Below are 22,375 nucleotides of genomic sequence, written 5' to 3' on the forward strand. Positions count from 1 at the left end.
TTTTTAACCAGTTTCAAAGACAGTAAGTTTGGGTTGGAGGGGTGGCTCAGTGGTTAAGAGCACCGGCTGCTCTTGGTAAGGTTCAATTCCCACCAACCACGTGGCGGCTCACGACTGTCTGTAGCTCCAGTTCCAGGGGACCCAATGCCCTGACACAGACGTACATGCAGGAAAAAATGCACATGAAATAAAAACAATCCATAAAAAAGAGCCAGGTGGTGTGCTGCACACCTTTAATCCCAGCATTGGGAGGCAGAGGCAGGCGGATCTCTGTGAGTTTGCGGCTAGTCTGGTCTACAGAGAAACCCTGTCATGAGAAACAAAAAACAAACAAAAACAAAAACAAACAAAATTCCCAACTAGTTACTGTTAGTCAGGCCATGCAGAGGAAACAAACCTACAACAGAGGAAGCAGTGCGTACGTTGTCTCGGCCCTGGACATGGCAGAGGGGACAGTGTGACCTGTATTTTAGGTCTGTCCCTGTATGGGAATCTATAGGGAGGTGGTTTCCTATTGACAGAAGAAAAGTTAGGAGTAAGATTCGAACCCTAGAAAAATCAAGCTGTATCAAGAAAATGAACCAGGGTGCTGGAGAGACGATGGTTCTGTGGTTAAGTGCACTGGCTACTCATCCAGGAGACTTGGCTTCAATTCCCGTCAGTGCCAGTTCGTTTCCAAGGCTCTGACACCCGTTTCTAGCCTCTGAAGGCACTAAGCAGGCACACGGTGCCCAGATACTCGGACAGGCTAAACACCCACACACAAATAATTTTAAATAAAAAGAAAGGATATTATGTCCAACAAGAGCAGACTTGAATACAATTTAATTTAAGATCTACTAGTGTGCCTCAGTGGTTCTTAGCAATCGCTTGACATTCAGAAGCAAATCAGGACAAGACGCTGTGATGCCCATTAGCATCCAGATGCCCTCGCCTCCAGAGTTGCTCAGTATTGCCATCTGTGGTTCTCCTCACCGCCTACCCAAAAGGTCAGCTCACAGGCTTCCCTCCCCCACAGCCCTGCCATTACTGCTGTGTTCCCTCTCTTCCGCCTCCCCCTTTCGGCTGGTGTCCTGGTCCAGTCTGCTGGCCATAATCAATTAACTACTTAATCTCTCTGCTCTGGAATCCACCGGATGCCCCTGGCTGTTCTTGCCCTCATATCTATAATAAGCCCCCCTCCCCAACCACACTTGGTAGATGGAAATGGGTTCCAGCATTGGGACAACTGGGGGTTCCTTTGAGCCTGACAGGCAAAGGCTTGCACAGCCAAGTAGCTAGCAGTGTAGAACCTAACATCTCCAGGCTGCTGCTGTGTCCTATGTTGAGTCTTAGAGTGCATCTTGAACAGGGAGGGCTCTAGGGAGAAAGGCAGAAGGGCTGTGTCTTGACTGTTGGGTTCTTCACATTGTGTAGCCATTTCTTTCCAATTGAAACTTTCCCTCCCTGAAGAGGAGTAAAGCTCCGGGAACTCACAGGTCCAGGAAACTCAAGAGAGTTATAAGCCTCACAAGGACTGCTTCCAAGGTTGTAGAAGTAGTAACAGCCACTGGAGACAGGAGACTCCCTCTTGTAGAGCACATTGCATCCAAAAAACAGAGCTTCTATGAGCTATATCATGCTAGAAGGCTAAGGGTGGTTGATGATGTTACCCATGCTCTCTGTGTGACCCCAACAGATTCACTGGTTCACTAGGCTAGACTTGGCTACAGTCATTTGTTTTGTCAATTATCGGTTTCTTATCTGGGCTAAAGAGATTTCTGCTCACATCCCCCTAGGGAAATTCGTACAACACTCATTTTCCTTTGACTCAATAAGTAGCACAAGCCGACTTCGAACTTAGTATTCACGTGTCCTGTTTCAGCCTCCGAATTCTGGGATTAAAGCTGTGCACCATCATGCCAGGTTACCTGTTGAATTATTTTTTTTCCAGCCTTTTGACAGTGATGAGGAGTAAGGCCATCACTTTTTCTGCGGCAGTTAGATAAGGAAGAGACAGAGGGAAAAGCTGTTAAAGTCAGCAGGGCCAGCTTCTCTAAGAACTCAAAAGACAGGCAGGAAGGGAACATTTATCTCCTGAGAAGGAGGTATCTGCAGGACTGGCGAGCCTGGTGGGGAAAATCATCCCAGGAGCTGGACTCAAACACCGCCCCCATAAACTCAGTTCAAAAGTTGCGAGTTGAACCCAGAGGGTGAGAATTTTTAAGACCGTAACGGTTCAGATAATCGCCTCCATTGTGTTTTTTCCTCTCTGACCTTGAAACTTGGCACGTTTTCCTCGGATAGGTGGCTTTTCCTGAGCACAGCTCTCTCTCTCCCCACAGAGTTCCCTACACTCCCTCAGGTCAGAAGACCCTCAGATCCATCTCCACTTTATAAACAGGCCCAGCCTATCAGAGTCCTATACTGGGTACAGATGGGCGGAGCCAAGGAACCAGAGGCTCCCTTTCAAGTCCCGTGCTTGTGTGCGGAGAAAACTCTGCTCGTCCTGGTTCTTCCCTCTTCACAGTTGTGAGACAATGAACCTGGGAGGCACTGGCCCTAAGTTAGGAATATCTGAACCAAGAAACTGACTCTATCTCTCACAGAGAATCCTCTAACACCATGCCAGACTTCCTTCCTTCCTTCCTTCCTTCCTTCCTTCCTTCCTTCCTTCCTTCCTTCCTTCCTTTCTTCCTTCCTTCCTTTCTTTCTTTCCTTTGGATACAGGGTTTCTCTGTGTAGCCTTGGCTGTTGCCAGGCCCAGCATAGCTGCATAAGGGGAGGTGTCACAGAGTTCCTGCTCCTGGAGCATCGCTAGGCCATTGATCCCATGACCCCCACGTGTGCCGATGATGCTGTTGTCCCATAGTTGAGCTGCTGTCTTCACCACCCTACTTTCAATCTTTCTTTCTGAGGAACATACTTCCCCCATTACTCAGGGCTAATCATGCAATAGTAACCCCAGATGCAGTTTTCCGGAATGAGGGATGGAGACGGTCATGAGGCTGTGGAGGATGAGGGACAGGCCCTCCGCTTGGCCTTCAGGGTCATGGGAAGGGATCCAGACAATATCATCATAAGGCCTGTAAAAGCCTTCATGGTTCTTTTTGGAAATGGTTCATTGCCGGCCTTGGCCTTGAATTTGGGATCGTGAGGAAGCACGTGTACCCTCCGGTCCCATGACTGCTGCACTGATCGACTTGGAGACATCAAGGATAGAGTTAGAGTGAGCTCAGGAGGAAAGGGTATGGATGGAAAATATAGGAATTTATATATATTTAGGAACAAATAGTATCAGAAGGCGAGCACGTGGGGCTATGGAATTGCTAGGACGAGGAAATGAAGATTAGAGAATTAAAAGTGAGGTGAAAGCATATAAAAGCTAGTGCTCTGTCTTTCTAGCCGACTGAAGAACCCAAGGTAGCAATGCCTGCAAGGACATCAGAGAACTAACTGTTTCACAGTCTTATTTACATAGATTCAAAACTTTGAAGGAGTTACTTTAATTTCAGTAGTTTGTCATTTTTTTTTTCTTTTTTTGTTCTTTTTTTTCGGAGCTGGGGACCGAACCGTCATTTTTTTTTCTATTCTTACATGGAAGCGGTTACTAAAGACTGCTGACTGGGGCACCAGAAAGCTAGAGGAGCTGTGTCCAGCTACCCGTGAAGAACGGGCTGCAGAAACCTGAAGGGAAATGTGCTTGGTTCTGCTCTAAGAAAACGGGGGCTGGGCTGGAGAGATGGCTCAGCCGATAAAGGCTAGGCTCACAGCCAAAATAATAAGAAAGTGGGGTCTGGGACTGTTGAGCCCGGACTTACAGAGTTTATGTACATTTAAGAATTCTTGATAATTATTAACAATGATCAAAGCCTTCCTTGATGATGTAGCTTTGGTAAATAAAAGACTGTGTTCAGGCTCTCTCTGGTTATTAAAAATATCATGGAATTAAGAACTAAACTGAAAAAATAAAGAGTGCTCAGAATTGTCAGGGAGCAGAGGGAGCATTGAACTAACAGCTTGCATCTACTACTGATATCGAGTCATTATTGAATCAACACGTCCCCATTTTCTCCCTTCTCAGGACCCTCCTCATGCTGAGGCTGGACCTCGGCAGGCTGTCCTGGAACTCCATCAGTGTAACAGGCTGGCCTTGAACTCATAAAGATCCACCTATCTCTGCCTCCCCAAGTGCTGGGTTCAAAGCCACACACCCCCTCCTCCTGAATGGCCAGATTTAAAAATAGCTTTATGGAGGTATAACTTATACCATATATTTTATAGCTCAGTGGTTTTTGTTTTGTTTTTTTGAAAGAGGATTTCTCTTCTGTAGTCCTGGCTATCCTGGAACCTGCTCTGTAGACCAGGCTAGCCTCAAACTCAGAGATCTACTTGCCTCTGCCTTCTAAGTACTGGGGACTCAAGGCGTGCCCCATCACTGCCTGTTTGCTCAGTAGTTTTTAGTAATGACAGAATTGGGAGCTGGAGAGATGGCTCAGTGTTTAAGAGTACTTGCTGCTCTTACAGAGGATCCAAGGACTGCTCCTAGCACCCACAGGGTGCCTCACAACTGACTATAACCCCAGTTCCAGGTGATCTGACATGCTCTTCTGTCCTCTATACACACCAGGCACTCGGCAGAAGGGACAGGAAGATGTCCCTGAGTTTGAAGCCAGTCTGGTACATAGTGAGTTCCATGCCAGCCAGAGTTATGGAGTGAGGTTCTGTCCTAGCGCCCCACAAAACACCCTTCCGGATTCCAATAAGACAAAATAAAATTCTCTAAACAAACGATGTATAAAATGAGTTTTATGTTGTTCTGTTTTGTTTTGTTTGCTGTTGTTAAGAACAAAATAATTTGCTGGAATATGGAGTTAGCTGGGCGTGGTGCACATGTGCACACATGATCTCAGCCTGTGGGCGGCAAAGGCAGGTGGATCCCTGTTGAGGTCTAGGCTTGCTTGGTCGATACAGTTTCAGGACAGCCACAGTTATGTAGAGAGAAACAGTCAAGGGAAGAGAACAGGAGAGGGGAGGGGAGGGGAGGGGAGGGGAGGGAAAGAGAGAGGAGAGGAGAGAGTATGCACTAAGTGAGGGGACTGGATGTATAGGGATGACGCGGTGGTAAAGAATATTTGTTGCTCTTGCAGGGGACTGGAGTTCAGCTCAAAAACACATCATGTTAGCTCAAAAACTTTATTTATTTATTTATTTATTTATAGGTTTTATGCGCGAATGCTGACTCACACATATGCAAGTGTGCCTCCAGGCCAGAAGAGGGCGCCAGATTCCTTGCCAGATGGTTGGGAAACACCCATGCAGTTGCAAGGATTTGAATTTAAGCTCTCTGGATGAGCTGCCAGTGTTCTTTTTTTTTTTTTTTTTTAGATATATTTATTTTATTTTATGAGTACACTGTAAATTCAGACACACCAGAAGAAGGCATCAGATCCCATTACAGATGGTTGTGAGCCACCATGTGGTTGCTGGGGATTGAACTCAGGACCTCTGGAAGAACAGTCAGTGCTCTTAACCGCTGAGCCACCTCTCCAGCTGTAATGGGATCTGATGCCATCTTCTGATGTGTCTGAAGACAGCTACAGTATACTTACATATAATAAAATAAATAAATCTTTAAAAAAAAAAAAGAGTTGCCTTGGTCATGGCGTCTGTTCACAGCCGTGGAAACCCTAAGATGCAGGGTCTCAGTATGTAGCCCTGGCTGAACTGATGGTGTATACCAAGCTAGCATCAAACCCACAGATTATCTACCTGCCCCTTCCTTCCCAGGCCTGAGATTAAAGGCATGCACCATCATACCAGGCAAATTATGGCTGGTAATCTGTTGGTGTAGAACAAAATTCTGCAGGAAGGCAGCAAGTTCCATTTTAGTAGACGCCTCCTGTCTACCGATGGAATGCATCAACTGTACCCATCTCCTAGTGTGCACATGAGTGTGCTGTTGCCCATCCAATGGGAGCCTGATGTGCTTCCCTGACAAACACTGCCGTACCTAATGGCTTTCATTAGCTTACTGTCTCTACTCTTAGCCTGCATGACAGAACCATGTTATACCACCCCTTTCAAATCAGTATGATCACGACGCTCAGCTTTGACCCCTTACCTGTTTGGTTTTTTTTTTTTTTGGAGCTGGGGACCAAACCCAGTGCCTCAAGCTTGCTAGGCAAGCGCTCTACCGCTGAGCTAAATCCCCAACCCCGTTTTTGTTTGTTTGTTTGTTTGTTTATTTTGTTTATATGAGCACACTATAGCTTTCAGACACACCAGAAGAGGGCATCAGATCTCATTACAAATGGTTGCGAGCCACCATGTGACTGCTGGGAATTGAACTTGGGACCTCTGGAAGAGCAGTCAGTGCCCTTAACCGCTGAGCCATCTCTCCAGCCCATAACTTTCAGATTTATCAGTTACCAGTTTTTTGCTTTTTGTTGTTGTTGTTGCTGCTGTTGATTTTTTAAAATTACTTATTATCTATTTTATGCAAATGGGTATTTTGCCTGCATACAGGAAGCTCTACACACATGCATTACCTGCAGTGGTCAGGAGAGGGCACTGGATCCTGTGGAAATAGAGACGGTTGTTAGCTGCCCTGTGTGTAATGGGAATAGAAGCTAGGTATTCTGGAAGAGCACCCAGTGCTCAACAGCTGAGCCTTTTTTTCCCCCTTTTTTTCCCCAGCCCCATTGTTGCTGACTTTTGAGACAGTGTCTCGCCATACATCCCTGGCTGCCCTAGAATTCACTAAGTAGATCACGCCAGCAGGAATTTATACGAATATGCCAGCCTCTGTCTCCCTGTTACTGGGTTTCAAAGCTTTTGGTTAAGCCTATACTCCCAGGCATGACTTTCTATTGCGATTATCAATTTTTCTGTTTAAATTGTCCCATCCTTCGGTAGTAGGAGCCAGTTAGGCTCCCTGGTCACACTGATATCTGATAACTTCCTTGCGTGTTGATAAGAAATAAGTCTTTGAGATAGCAAGAAAATCTAAGTAAATAATATGGTGTGTGTGTGTGTGTGTGTGTGTGTGTGTGTGTGTGTGTAACTTCTATTTTTATCCTATTTTATTGAGGCAGAGTCACATTGTAGAATCTGCTAAAAAAAAAAAAAAAAAAAAAAAAAAGACAAGTGCCTGCTATTGCAACCTCCATTTTGCTTCCTGCACGAGTGTAAAATGAGCCTGCTCCTTACTGGCATTTCACCCACCAGGCAGGGTGTGGGCTGTCTTCACACAGGAGAAAACAGAGGGCACTTGGTAGTGAGATGCGGTTTATTCAAAGGGTCAGAGATCTGAGAACAAGGTTATACTCCTTGGAAAAACGATTTAACACTCCATGTCAAAAGGGCAGTTTCACAGGGAATGAAACAGTTAATTTTAACTGCTCAAAGCTTGCATTTCCCCGAATACAAATCTGGCTAGTATTGAACGGTTTTAACTCTGCACTCTTCAGCACCTGAACTGGAGAACGAACTCAGAACGAACGAGCTATTAACAATATACCTATGCAGAGCAACTTAGAACAAACTACTGGTGCATACTTCAGGCTCCTTTCTAATATAGAATACAAAGTCCTCCTCTGCACGGAGATTTAAGCATGCAACAGGGTTGCAAGAGTAGGGAGAAAGGAAGTAGGGAGTGTTGGCAATTTAGACGACAGGGGGTACAGAAGAGACTAGGGAAATCTGGCGGAGTGCTGTAAAGAACTAGAATCACCACCGCCACCAAATCCCAGGGCCATGCTCCCTGAAAGCGTCGCACCCGCAATTACGTATCCAAGGAGCAAAGAGACGTTGACTGGTAAAAAGCTCCTGCCGCTGCAACCTCCATTTTGCTTCCTGGCAGAAAATAAAATGGACCTGTTCCTCACTGGCATTTCACCCATCAGGAGGGTGTCGGTCTCTTCACCTTCGAGAGCAGCTGAGAGGTAAACCTGGTGGTGAAAAACCTCAGCACTGCGAGCCAACCTTGGAAGGGAGAACCCTTAAACCTGGCCTGCCCTCACTGAACATGGCGGCAGAGCCTCGTGCAGGCCTTCGGCGCATGCTCACTCCTCAGTCCCCGCCTTCTAGGGGCGGGACTACAGTGGGAGTGGGACCGAACTCTGCGGCCCTGCTTGAAGTCATCCTCGCCTTTACTGTCACCCTGAACCAGGCAGTAGAGAAAGCATGGAGCCGATGCCTTCGGCCACCGACGGCGGGGACAGGTCCGCGGCGCCCTCGGGCCTGTCGGCTTCTCAGCGTCGAGCAGAGCTGCGGAGGAGGAAGCTGCTCATGAACTCCGAGCAACGCATCAACCGGATCATGGGCTTTCACAGGCCCGGGAGCGGCGCGGGTGAGAGCTTCGGTTTCCCCGTCTCCCGCCTACCTCTTTGAAAATTCAAGATCCTTCCGTCCCCTCAACTTCCAATCCATTTGACCCCAAAATGCACTCTGACCCAACTCTGTCCCGGCCCCCTAGGTGACGACCCATATTATATTGTCGCTTAGCCCCAGGATGTTCCTTGTTGCTTCCTATTTTCTTGGATCCTCGCCCTGAGATTGTCTCCACCCTGGCCACAAAGCCTTCGTTCCGGAATCTGTGTATACGGTTATCTGAGACAGCGCCTATATTCCTGATTACTCGCCTTTCTTGAAGGCTGCGCATTTTATCCCCATTCTCATTCCATTGCGCCCCCAGGGAGATTTTCATATCCGCTCCAAATGCTTTTCCTTCCAGTTAATCCCCTGACCTAGCTTTTGCCTTTTGCTTTGTAACTCTCGTCCACCACATCAGTCGTTACTCAACTATTGGCTGGTCCGTCCATTGTGGATCAGAGACCCTATGGTCCTATCTTGGTGGCTGTGCTCGGTGCCTTCAACATTGTTACAGGTCTTCTAGGAGAGGGAATACATATGTGCGAGCATTCTTTATAGACCTTCCCGAAAGTTGTGATGCCCCCGCTGAGATTTCCTTTCATTAGCAGAGGTACATCACATTTTAATAACTGCATTTACCCTAAGAAAACTCATCTTTCATGCAATGCAACCTCGTGTTTTCTTATGAACACAATTGAATACAACTATGCTTGACTTCTTTAAGTTTCAGTTTGGGTGTTTCCTTTAGTAATTGGCTTTTTAGTCACTGTTTGCAAGCGTGGTAGAACTCAAGTATTTCTATGAGGCGATAGAGATGTAGTTCTGAACTTCTAGACAATATAAATGAGATGTGTGGGTACCACTTTCGAATCATCTGAAACAGTACAGGAAATATTTTTTGTAGTGATCAGTCTGAAGATAGTCTTAAAGTATTGGTGTTTCTCGAGTCCCTTTCCTATTCTGTTCTTTTGCTCTGCAAATTTTATCACTTTTAGAGTTCTCTCTTTAAAAACTAGAACAGCATCCTAAAAGTGCCAGCTCATGGCTACCCAGGGGATGGCCACCGTGGTTATAGGCACGCCACACCCTGTGCTCACAGCACTCCCGACTCAGAAATGGAGTAAAATAGAAACCTTAAGAGACTTTAATGATTTTGTATTTTTATCAGTATCAGCTAGTGGGAGAAATTGAGGCATGTCTCTGGGTATTTTTTTCTGGGAAAGAATTGTTCTTTATTTCTTGGGACAGCCTGTGCTCGCTTTGCTTGTTTACTTAGAAGTGGTAGTTTCTGTCCTCAGCGTTTGAACTTCCCTCTGCCAGCTTGCTTTTTTGTGGCGGCCTATTTGAAGGTGGTAGGCGAAAGAGCTAGTTCTGTTTTCTGCATCAGTCTCTATCCTGACTCAGAGACCTAGTTCTAGCAGCAGTGGGAGTGTTTAAGATGTTCGTGAGTATGTAATACACAGAGCTCTTTTTTTTTTTTCCCCTCCCTCAGAAGAAGAAAATCAAACAAAGTCAAAGCCACTGGACAGTGACATACTGAATCCCCTCGGCGTTCCTTCCGTTTCCAAGAGGGTAGTGCTTGGCGATTCAGTCGATGGAGGAGTAACTGACTACCAGCCCAGTGGTGGCGCCGACATCAGGGGAGCCCAGCTGGGAGACAAACTGGACTCATTCATTAAAGCACCAGAGTGCAGTAGCAAGGATGGAGTTGAGCTGCGGCAGCGGAACAGAGGTGACCTGGCGGCAGACTCGGCCCCGAGGGGTTCTCACCACGGCCTAGAACAGTACCTCTCCAGATTCGAAGAAGCAATGAAGTTACGCAAACAGCTGATCAGCGAGAAGCCCAGCCAGGAAGATGGGCGGACGACGGAAGAGTTTGACTCTTTTCGAATATTTCGACTGGTGGGGTGCGCCCTGCTTGCTCTTGTTGTCCGAGCTTTTGTTTGCAAATATTTGGTAAGCCAAGAGCTGCAAGCGATCAGCTAGGAAAACGCAAGTCAAGGTGCCATGCTAGGGATTTCTTGTCAGCATTACCGGATCTATCCGGCTGCTTGAACGTGTGTTATATGTTCCATTATTTGTCCCAGTTACAGAATGAGAGCCTATTTGTAGTAATAACTAACGTCTGTAGCACTTTATATGCTCGTCTTATATTAATTCACTTAAACTCCATCTTTAGGAGCCATGTGTTGTTTGAACCCTCAAAAACTCAGATGAATTCTCTTACCCAAGGTCACAACAGCCGCTGACAGGTGGGGTGAAACCCAGGCAGTTTCGTCCCAGAACCGAAAGTCCAGATGCCTATATGTACTGTGTATTAGCTAGTGATTTCCCAAGTGGTTTGAGATGTTGAAATGTGCTTCTTGCGGTCCTGTGTATAGGCAATAGTCTACCGTTCAGAGATCGATTCTGCAATGCATAATGTAGTAGCATCCTAGCAACAGTGCATTGTGGGACACAGACGGGTGCAGAAAGGCACAGTCTAAAGTTCAGTGTCTTGGCTAGAACTTTTCTTTTAAAGATTTGTTTATTATATATAAGTACACTGTCACCATCTTCAGACACACCAGAAGAGGGCATCGGATCCCATTACAGATGGTCATGAGCCACCATGTGGTTGCTGGGAATCGAACTCAGGACCTCCGGAAGAGCAGTCAGTGCTCTTAAACCTCTGAGCCATCTCTCCAGCCCTAGAACTTTTTTCAAAAGATTTATTATTAATGTATTTCTGTGTTCTGTCTACACGTGTGTATGTATGTGTACCATGTGCATGCCTGGTACCTACCGAGGCCAGAAAAGGGTGTCAGGTCCTCTGGAACTGGACTCGCAGGCAGCTGTGAGCTACCATGCGGGTGCTGGGAACTGAACTCCAGCACTGTTACCCACCCAGCCCCTGCCCCAGCCTCCCAGTGTCTTGATTTGAAGTAGGTCCATTCAGTAGCCATTTTAAGAATGCTTACTGTGTATCGGGTACGGCCATAAGATTTTCATACATCATTAGGCAAAGCAGGTTTTAAAATCTGCTTTTCTGCAGCGAGGCACGGCAGCTCACACCTTTAGTCTTAGCTCTTGGGAGGCGAAGGCAAGCAGAGCTCTGAATTCAAGGCCAGCCTGGTCTACAGAGTGAGTTCAGGACAGCTAGAGCTATACAGAGAAACGGTCTCAAAAAACAAAACAACAACAACAACAACAATAACAGCAGACCTGCTTTTTTATGCAAATATTTTTTTTTTTTTTTTTTTTTTTTTTTTTTTTTGAGCTGAGGACTGAACCCAGGGCCTTGTGCTTGCTAGGCAAGTGCTCTACCACTGAGCTAAATCCCCAACCCCTGCAATTATTTTCTTAAATAGAATCTGTTCAACAGATTTGGTTGTCTCCCCTGATGGTAAATTGTCAACACAGCAGAGACCGGATGATTTTAGTACATGAGCCAAGAGCTGCTTTTACCTAAGGGCTCTGTGCTGTCATGATTCAAAAGCTATGCCTGTTTTCTTTTTAAATAGATTTGTTTATCGTGTGTGTGTGAGTGTTTTGCTGTATACTCCGTATGTGCTGAGTACCTGCCCATTCAGAAGAGGGTGACAGAGCTCTGTGGAACTAGAGTTATAGGTAATTGTGAGCCACCATGTGGGCCCTGGGAATTCTTCTGCAAGAGCAAGAAGTGTTCTTCCCACTGCACCATCTGTCCAGCCCCTATGCCTTGTTTCTATGTAAGGATTTGCTGTTGTTGTTCTGGCTTTTGGGTTTTATTTGTGACTATTCAGATAGTCAGTGGTTTGTTTCTTGCCCCTGCCACACAACAATGTTTATTCCTTTGCCCCGTTGGGAACCTTTTACATCTTAGAAGTAATTATGTGGACTAAGTGCCATATTGATCTTTTTCCTTTTGTTGATGATAAGATGTCAAGCTGCCTTATTATTATTATTATTATTATTATTATTATTATTATTATTATTATTTTTACATTGGTGTTCTCCTTCTTGTACCTCTGTGTGAGGCTGTCAGATCCTCTAGAACTGGAATTACAGACAGTTGTGAACTGCCATGTGGGTGCTGAGATTTGAACCTGGGTCCTTTGAAACTGCTCTTAACCACTGAGTCATCTCTTCAGCCCCCGCCCTACTCTGTTTTAAAAAGTTGTGTGTGTCAACTCTGCCCCCAACTCTGAGGGCTCTGTGGCTTTCAGTCAATTGTCAGTCTCCTCCAGCGGAGAGAGATGTTACTGCACCACTTAATACTCTAAAAGGTAAGTTTTAGACTGTGGATGGTAGAGTAGCCTGTAATTCTAGGACTCTGAAGGCTGAGGTCGTAGGATCATGAGTTCAAGGCCAGCCTCTACATCCGTGGTTCTCAACCTTCCTGATGCTGCAACCCTTTAACACAGTTCCTCATATTATGGTGACCCAAACCATAACATTATTTCCGTTGCTACTTCCTTATTGCAATTTTGCTGCTGTCGTGAGTTGTAATGTAAATATGTATGTTTCCTGAAGGTCTTAGGTGACCCCTGTGAAAGGATCGTTTGGACCCCGAGGGGCTCACAGTGTACATGTTGAGAACTGCCGCTCTATATGATAAGATCCCGTCTCATAAAAAGAGAACAAAATTTTTCTTTTCTTTTTCTTTTTTTCGGAGCTGGGGACTGAACCCAGGGCCTTGCGCTTGCTAGGCGAGAACAAAATTTTGTATGAGAGAACACATTTGGGGAGGGAGCGCACTGAAAAATGACATGACTTGGTGTGTTTTATGGTTAGAGAATCAGACCTTAAAAAAAACAAAAAACAAAAAAACAAAAAACAGTAATGGGGTTGGGGATTTAGCTCAGTCCTGGGTTCGGTCCCCAGCTCTGAAAAAAAAACAAAAAACCAGAGAATCAGACCTTGTCGTTACCTTTACTCTTCTACAGAAATAAGAATGTTTTTAGCCGTTGCATTGAATGTTTTCCTGTCCTGTTTTGCTTTTATAGCCTTTGCTAAGTTGACTGATGATATGAGTAATCTACTGGAAATACTTAATTTTATTTTCTATCTTCACAGTCTATATTCGCTCCATTTCTTACTTTGCAACTTGCGTACATGGGACTGTACAAATATTTTCCTAAGGTAAATTTACGTCTTTTCTTAATTACGATGTATTTAGGCTGACTCGTGACTCAGTGATTGTCAACAACTTAATTTGTGTGTGCGTGCATATTTGTGTATGCGTGGGATATGTGAGTGTGGACGCGCTTTTGTGGAGGTCAGAGGACAGCTTTCCGGAGGTGGTTTTCTCACGCCTTGGCTTCTAGGGATCAAACTCGGGTTGTCAAGCTTGCAAGCAGGCACTCTTAGCTGCTGAGCCACCCTCATGGTTCCTGACTCACTCATTTAAAAAAAAAAGAACTTAAGGGCCGGGAAGGTACCTCAGTGCTTAAGAATACTTACTGCTCCAGAGGACCCCACATCAGGGGGTTCACAACCGCCTGCAATTTCAGCTACAGCTACAGTGGGATCTAACTCCTCTGGCCGCCGTGGGTACCCGCATTCCCGTGCGCATGCCTGCACAGATACACATAATTAAAAAATAAAATAATTTTTAATTGGAAAAAAACCTTAAACAAATAAAACCTAAGGGAAACATTTGCTACTCTTTTTTTTTTTTTTTCTTTTTTTTGGGGCTGAGTACCGAACCCAGGGCCTTGTGCTTACTAGGCAAGCACTCTACCACTGAGCTAAATCCCCAACCCCCATTTGTTACTCTTGATCTGAGTTAGTGCTATAGGGTCAGGACCAACAAAATGGTTCCTTCGCAGGTAAGGAAGATTTCCACCATACCTGACCTGAGCGTGATCGCTAGGACTCGCATTGGGGAGCAGAGAATGGCCTGTGCAAGATGCCCTCTGATCTTCACACCTATACTGTCAGTCAATTAATCAATAAGTCTAACACAAGCGTTCAAAGTGGTGATCTTCAGGTTCACCAGAAAATTGAATAATTCGTTCTGTGGCTAAGAAATTAATTTTAAAACAAATCTGATTATTTACTGAACCCAGTTTTGGACCCATGCTAGGCTAGCCGTTCACGTTAATGTTAAGAATGAGAAACATTTGACAGTCACTCAGCGGACTGATGCTGACAGCTGATGTTTTCCTAGTCTGCTTGACCACAGGCAGATGCATCTTCTCACTGAGCTGGGCTCGCCGGATATCCTTGTAGGTCAGGCCAAGTGGTGCTTGCAGGTAATCCTAGTATTCAGACGGTAAAGTCAGAGAGGAGTGTGCATTTGAAACCAGCCCGGGCTGTGCGGTGAGGCCCCACCTCAAAAACATAAGTAAAAATGGCATGGTCTGTGTGATCGAATGCATCAGAGCCCTGATACATGGCTCAGGCAGGCCTAGAATTCTGTTCTCCTGGCCTAGCTCCCTGGGATTCCTGGCCAATGCTACCACACCCAGCATTTGATCAAAGTTTGTGTCAAGCTTTTGTGCTGAAAAATGACTGTTTGTGTTGGGTGGGGAGGGGACGGTTTTACATCAAACCCAGGATAACACATTCTAGCAAATACTTTGCCTGTGAAGCTATTTCACAGGAGGAGGGTTTGGTAAATAAAACAGCTGGGCTGGAGAGATGGCTCAATGGTTAAGAACCTGGCTGCTCTCCCACAGATCCTGGGTTTAATTTTCAACATCTGTGTGGCAGCTCAAAACTGTCTATGGGATCCGATGCCCTCTTTAGTCTATACCCTCTTTCGGTGTGTAGATAGTAAAATAAATAAATCTTTTTTTGTTTCTTTGTTTGATGTTTCTTTGAGACAGTAGCCCCTGGCTAACGTGGAACTCCTTCTGTAGACTAGGCTGGCCTCAAACTCAAAGATCCACCTACTTCTGGCTAGGATTAAAATAAAATCATGGGCCACCACCACCACCTGGCAAATAAATAAACTGTAAAAGAGAGAAGGAAGATCTGTTGCAGTTCGGGGACAATAGGGTGAGAGCTGAGGAAACCATACGTAGATGTGAGTTTAAGGAAAACAAGAGTCTTAGACTATAAAAGCTCACTTTGGATCAAATATTCCTTACTTGGGGCTTCTAGAAAATACAGGTTCACGGGTTGAGTAAGGGTTTGGTTTCTTTCTTGGTGCTGACGGTTGCACGCGGCACCGCTCTCTGAGACTCTGCTTCTGAGCCCCTGTGCATTTTGTAAGCCATCATTCTGCATGACGTTTTTGAGATTATTCCATACTTGAAGTTGTATCTGTAGCTCGTTATCCTCTGTGTTTTCAAAGATTAATTGTGGGGTGTGTGTGTGTGTGTGTGTGTGTGTGTGTGTGTGTGTGTGTGTGCGCGCGCTTGTGCACACAAATGCAAGCAAGTGTGATTGTGCCAGGAGAGGACATCAAGGTCTCTGGAGCTGGAATTATAGGCAGTCGTGAGCCGCCCAGCGCGCACACTGGTAACTGAACTCAGGTCCTCTGCCAGAGCAGTAACGGCTCTGAACACTGGGCTGTCTCTGTAGCCCCGAGCTGAGCAGTACTTTATTGTTTGAATGATTGATTAATTGATTGATTGATTGATTCACTCTCCTGTCAATAGAGAATCTCCATACTTGGTGAATTATGTCTAAAACTGCTAAGAATATTCTTTTGTTTTGTTTTGTTTTGTTTGTTTTGAGACGATGCCTTTGTGTAGTTCACATTGTCCTAGAACTTACTCTGTAGACCAGGCTAGCCTAGAACTCAGAGATTTACCTGCCTTTGCCTCCCAAGTGCCATTATTAAAGGAATATGCCACCCAAATCCAGCAAGAATATTCTAGTATGAGTCTTTATGTGGACATAAGCTTTCATTACTTTTTTTTTTTAAATATTTTTTTATTAATTTTTACTTATATGAGTAGAGTGTAGCTGTTTTGAGATGCACCAGAAGAGGGCACCAGATCCCATTACAGATGGTTGTGAGCCACCATGTGGTTGCTGGGAATTAAACTGGGGTCCTCGGGAAGAGCAGTCAGTGCTCTTAACCTCTGAGCCATCTCTCCAGCTCCATTACTTTTCTTTTTAAAGATTTATTTTATGTACATGAGTACACTGTGGCTGTCTTCAGACACACCAGAAGAGGGTATCAGATCCCATTACAGATGGTCGTGGGCCATGTGGTTGCTGGGAATTGAACTCAGGACCAGTGGAAGAGCATCCAGTGCTCTTAGCCACCTCTCCAGCCCAAGTTTTACTTTCTATTGGTTAACTATATAGCTTTTTATGTATTTAAAATTGCTGAGTTATCAGTAGGTATTTAGTGACACTAAATAAATTTTAGAGATCACCTTTGAATTCCTTTAAAAAACTGAATCTGGGGGCTGGAGAGATGGCTCAGAGGTTAAGAGAACTGCTCTTCCAGAGGTCATGAGTTCAATTCCCAGCAACCACATGGTGGCTCACAACCATCTGTAAAGATATCCGATGCCCTCTTCTGGTGTGTCTGAAGACAGCTACAGTGTACTTATATATAATAAATGAATAAATCTTTAAAAAAAAAACAAAAACTGAATCTGGGGCTGGAGAGACGACTCTGTGGTTAAGCATAACGGTTCTGTAACGCCAGTTCCAGGTGTCGGATGTCCTCTTCTGTGTCTGCAGGCACCAGTTGTGCATGCGGTGAGTGAGTACACGTGCAGGCAAGCACCCATGCACATGAAGTAAAGATAATTTTACAAAAAGGAGATGAATGGCTGGTGGTGGTAGCCCAGCCCTTTAATCCCAGTACTCCAAGGCAGAGGCAGGCAGATCTCTTGAGCTCAAGGCTCCCCTGGTCTCCAGAGCGAGTTCCGGGACAGCCAGGACTATACAGAGAAACCCTGTCTCAAAAACTTAAGAGAGCCTAGTGTTGGGGATCTCACCCTAGCACGATTGAAGCTCTGAGGCTGAGGCTGAGCACCACGTGGATCTGAGCTCAGCGGCTCGGGCCTGTGGTCCCAGCCACTGGGAAGGGAGGCAGAAGGATCAGTGAGTCTTAGATGTGTAGCAAGTTTGAAGCCAGTGTGGGATTCTGTGACTCTGCCTCAAAAAACTATTTTAAAATGAGACCAGAAAGCTATGAAAGAAATGTTCTCTCTCCCCCTAGAAGTGTTCTGAACTGTTCAGTGACGTTCCATCGAACATATAACCAGGGTATGTTTTTTTGCACAGCGGTCAGGGTCCTGTAGGATTTCCCTGGGGTTTTGTTTGCAGTGACCCATTCTCCAGCACACCTAGATTCTTCCGCTTCTGGCTTTTCGTTGTCATGAGACTCAGCTTATGACAGAGTTCTCCTCTGCCTCTGAGAGGATGCTGCTCATCTGTGAAGGCTTCTTCTTTCTCCCCTCTGAAAGCCTTCCTTACACGTTCCTGTGTGTGGTGGTATAGTGGGCAACAGAACTGCCAGACCCCTTCCTTGTGTCTTATTTATATAAGATACCAGAGCAGTCTCTCCGACATTGGGATCCCTGTGCCACACACTACCATTCCATTCATATCATGTGTCCAGTCTTACTTTCCTCAATTTTTACCGTGGTCATTATAGATCTCTAAAGTCGTTACCTGTGTCTTGCTTCTAAAAGGGCACAGTTAATAATTAATTATTTAGGGACTCTGCAGGGCCTAGATAACACTAGGAGAGCAGACCGACCTTGAACTCACAGAGGTCTGACCGTTTCTACCTCCCAAATGCTGGGTGGGACTAAAGATGTGACCCATCATAGCCAGCCAGGGTGATGTAGTTACAAAACTTCTGCTGGCCGTCATGTCCCCTGTTGCCCAGTAAGTCTCAGATTCACCTGTCCGGCTCAGCCAGCCTCCGCACGTCAGTAGCCGGTTTAGAACTGAGGAGCGTTCCCATCTGTCATGTCCGCCGGGAGCAAATGGCTAACTCTCCTTTTCTCTGCACAGGGTGAGAAGAAGGTAAAGACGACAGTGCTGACCGCCGCACTGTTGCTGTCCGGGATTCCCGCTGAGGTGATAAACCGGTCCATGGACACCTATAGCAAGATGGGTGAGGTCTTCACGGACCTCTGCGTCTACTTCTTCACTTTCATATTCTGCCACGAAGTGCTTGAGTACTGGGGTCCGGAAGTGCCCTGAAACCCGAGGAAATTGGAAGTTTACGAGTGAAAACTACTTCTCTTCTACACTGCAGTGTCTCTAAAGGGGGCAAATCGGTTTATAACTTCATCAAATTCTTTGGCTTTACAGAAAACCCAGTTAATTGTTTCCCTGATTTAAAAGGGTTGAATTTCTATCAGTCCAGGTCTGAGTTACCACATAGGGTAACAATGGCATTAACAATTTTTCTTGTTTAATTAGAAGTCCAGCCTTACACCTCTCCCCTAACGTCTGAGATTTGTGACCCCCCTTACAGGCCCAGGCTGGTACTTGTAGGGGACCAGACGGACAGGTCTCAGCCGGCCTAAAGGCCTAAACCTTGTATTTGTGTCATTCCTTCCTGAGAAATGAAACCATCCTAAAAATAAAGCAAATGGAACTGAATTGTCTAATAGTAAGTCTGCCCATTTTATTTAATTTTTTTTAAATATATCCTTCTTGAGTCCATGTACAAATATTCAAAGGGAGAAAAGGCTGAAGTTCACACATGTGGCAGTAGTGGAGCTCAGTGACAGTGACAGTGATGGAGCTCAGTGATAGTGACAGTGGTGGAACTCAGTGATGGTGATGGTGGTAGAGCTCAGTGACAGTGACAGTGGTGGAGCTCAGTGACAGGGCCCTTTGCCAACATCGAATCTCTGACATTGGAGTGGTGGGGAATTACCCAAGTGACTGTAAAAGGTATTTATACAGTTTTTAAAATGTCGATATTCTGTGCATCTTGTATTCATCTCTCTTGTTTAGATTTACTTATTTTTATGTGTATGAGTGACTGCTTGCATTTGCCTATGCATATCGGGTTCTTACAGAGGCATGAAGAGGGCATCAAATGAATCCCCTGGAGTTGTCAACAGTTGTGAGCTGCTCTGTCGGGGTTGGGGACTGAATTGAAGTCCTCTGCAAGAGCAGACAGCAATCGCTCTTAACTGTGCAGCTACCTCTCCAGTATATCACACACACACACAAAAAAAATATTGTGCTTTCTCTATTCACCGTGGTAGTTGGGCATTTTTTCTTATACGTTTTCACAAGCATGTTTTTGTTTGCCCTGACTTGTCGTGCTGCAACTAAACTCAGACCTGTGCACACCAGCTCGGTGCTCTGTTAGATTTATTAACTTTTTTGTGTGTTCTGCCTGCGTGTATGGGTGTGTCCCCTATGTGTGCTTGGTGCCTAGGGAGGTGAGAAGAGAGCATTAGATCCCGGGACCTGAGTTGTGGATGGCTGTGAACCACCATGTCTGTAATGGGAATTGGACCCAGGTCTGCTGCAGGAGCAACAAGTGCTCTTAACCGCTGAGCCACCTTTTCAGCTTCACAGAGTATCTTTTAAAAGCACACTCAAACAGAAATGTTAAATTCAGATTAATATAGGCAAGCTATACAACAGCATAAACACTTTACATTAGTGAGTGTACTAGTGTCTTGTTTATTGACGTGATAAAACACCATGACCAGTGAGACTTATAAAAGAAAGTTTTGCTTTTTTTTTTTTGGTTCTTCAAGATGAGGAACCTCTGTATAGCTGTGGCTATCCTAGAACTTGCTCTGTAGACCATCCTGGCCTTGAACTCACAGAGATCCACCTGCCTCTGCCTCCCGAGTGCTGGGATCAAAGGAGTGCATGCCACTGTCAATCTGGCCTTACGTGTAATTCTTTTTTTTTTTTTTTTTTTCTTTTTCGGAGATGAGGACCGAACCCAGGGCCTTGCGCTTGCTAGGCAAGCGCTCTACCACTGAGCTAAATCCTCAACCCCACGTGTAATTCTAAGAAATACTCAAGGTGTGTTAGTTTTAAGAGTGAAAGAAAGATCGTTAATGTCACACATGCACACATGTGGTTCCACGTGTGTGTATTTCCTCTGTCAGGCTGTCCAGATGCTGCTGCACACCAGGCTGGAAGGATGAAGCCAGAGGGGTCTGCAAGCCAGTGGGGTCTGCTGCTTTCCTGAGGGTTTTAGTGTTACAGCTCTTTTAGACATTATCCAAGGGGCTGGAGAGACGGCTCAGTGATTAAGAGCATTGACTGCTCTTCCAGAGGTCCTGAGTTCAATTCCCAGCAGCCACATGGTGGCTCACAACCATCTGTGATGGGATCCTATTCCTCCCTCCGGCGTGTCTGAAGACAGCGACAGTGTACTCATATAAATAAAATAAATAAATCTTTAGACATTATTCAATAAGATGGCTCTCTTAGATGATCCTCAGTGAGACAGCTTGTGTGCATACATTTGATTCACCCAGAATAAACAATTATTTGCCCTGAAAAACAGGTTAAGACTGCTTTATTGGAACAGTGAGTGACCCCATCCTTCCTACACGATGAAACACATATTCACAGAACATTTCTGTATTTTGAAAGAAACCAAAATTCGCACTACAAAGAATGGCTCTGCCCCACCCTGCCCAGTTAGCTTCACCTGCAGAAATAGTATGATCGGTATGGAAAACATCCCACCCTGCTCCCAGTCAAACCACAAAATCAGCTGTAACTTTCTGCTAGCCATCTGTGCATGCATCTATACACCTGTCCCCCCAGCCCGAGCTCCTTGGGGCAAATCCAACTAGCAAACAGCAGAAGCAGTGGTTGCCACCCACTCTCAGGCCTCTGACATTAGTATCATCTCAAGTCCCTAGAATTCCAGAGGTAAACTACCTTGAGCTGGCAGGATCGCACTCCTGACAGAGCACGTGACAAGTCATAGCTGCTGTGGACAGTTTGAAGCAGCCCCATGACTTAGGGTTTTTATTGCTGTGAAGATCATGACCAAGGCAACTCTTATAAAGTAGGACATGTTTAAAAAAGATTTATTTAATATATGAGTGCTCTGTCTGCAATGTATACCTGCATGCTAGAAGAGGGCATCAGATCCTAGTATGGTTGGGAGCTGCTGAGAATTGAACTCAGGACCTCTGGAAGAGCAAACGGTGCTCTTACCTGCTGAGTTATCTCTCCAATCCAAAGGACAACATTTAGTTGGGGCTGGCTTAGTTTTAGAAGTTATCGTCACGGCAGGAAGCATGGTAGCATCCAGGCAGACATGGTGTTGGAGGAGCCAAGAGTTCTACATCTTGATCTGAAGGCAGCCAGGAGAAAGCTGGCTTCAACAGGCAGCCAGGAGGAGAGTCTCTCACGATGGGCAGAACTTGAGCAAAGGGCTTTAAATCTGACCCCAACAGTGACTTCTTCCAAAAGGGCCACACCTTCTTCAACACTGTTGCAACCTCTCTGGGCCAAGCATATTCAAACCACCACACCGGGTTTTAAAAGAAACCAAATCCCATTACAGAAGTCCCATGCTGCTGGGATGGGGCTGATTATTAAACAAATTTAATGACCCTCTGGTCTGTAAAAACTTGTCTGGAGACAGCTGAAAGGACAGGGAAGGAAAGGACAAAGTAGATACTGACTGCACCTGCCAAGGGGGGGGGGGCAATGCAGGGCCTCACGCAGTCCACGTGTTCTTCCAGAATGCATTGTCTGTTCTCTTTCTGTTTTTTTTTTTTTTTTTTTTTAATAGTTACTCAGTAGTTTCCTGTATTAGGCCAGATTGGTTTTCATGAAAACAGCACGTTCTTCTGGGAAGGTACAGATGCCTCTCTTTTCAGCAGTCATTTAGTTCTTTGTAGTTTTGGAGGATCCCTGTAGGCAGGGAATCTATTTGATCTGGCTGGGTGACTGTGTTTTGTTATAAGAAAGTCAAGTCTTTAATCTGATTGGTGAATTGATTGTGTTTGTACCTGTTGGAACCTGTTGGGAGGGCACGTAGATTCTTTGTTCCGGTCTAGGAGTAAGTTCAGTAACTTATTTAAAGACCGGTCAAAATATGAATATGAAGATAATACGCAGAGAAGGAGTGATTCAGACCAAGAGCCAAAGCAAGAGGGAAGCCCGTGCTTTCGTCTGG

General features: G+C 45.4%; 1 protein-coding gene across 2 annotated transcripts; it reads left to right on the top strand.

Moving 5' to 3' along the window:
* Window positions 1-8,064: 8,064 nt before the first annotated feature.
* Camlg (calcium modulating ligand) lies at window positions 8,065-18,862 on the top strand. Of its 2 annotated transcripts, XM_032884832.1 has the most exons (4): window positions 8,066-8,332; window positions 9,848-10,311; window positions 13,393-13,458; window positions 18,256-18,862. In XM_032884832.1, the coding sequence occupies exons 1-4, from the start codon at window positions 8,167-8,169 to the stop codon at window positions 18,445-18,447; spliced, it is 888 nt and encodes a 295-aa protein (XP_032740723.1). In that variant the 5' UTR covers window positions 8,066-8,166; the 3' UTR covers window positions 18,448-18,862. The 2 variants fall into 2 exon arrangements, with proteins under 2 accessions (XP_032740724.1, XP_032740723.1); XM_032884833.1 differs by lacking the exon at window positions 13,393-13,458 and having other exon boundaries at window positions 8,065-8,332.
* Window positions 18,863-22,375: the final 3,513 nt, after the last annotated feature.

The sequence above is a fragment of the Rattus rattus genome, chromosome 14 (genome assembly GCF_011064425.1).
Source record: "Rattus rattus isolate New Zealand chromosome 14, Rrattus_CSIRO_v1, whole genome shotgun sequence".
Classification (NCBI taxonomy): Eukaryota; Metazoa; Chordata; class Mammalia; order Rodentia; family Muridae; genus Rattus; species Rattus rattus.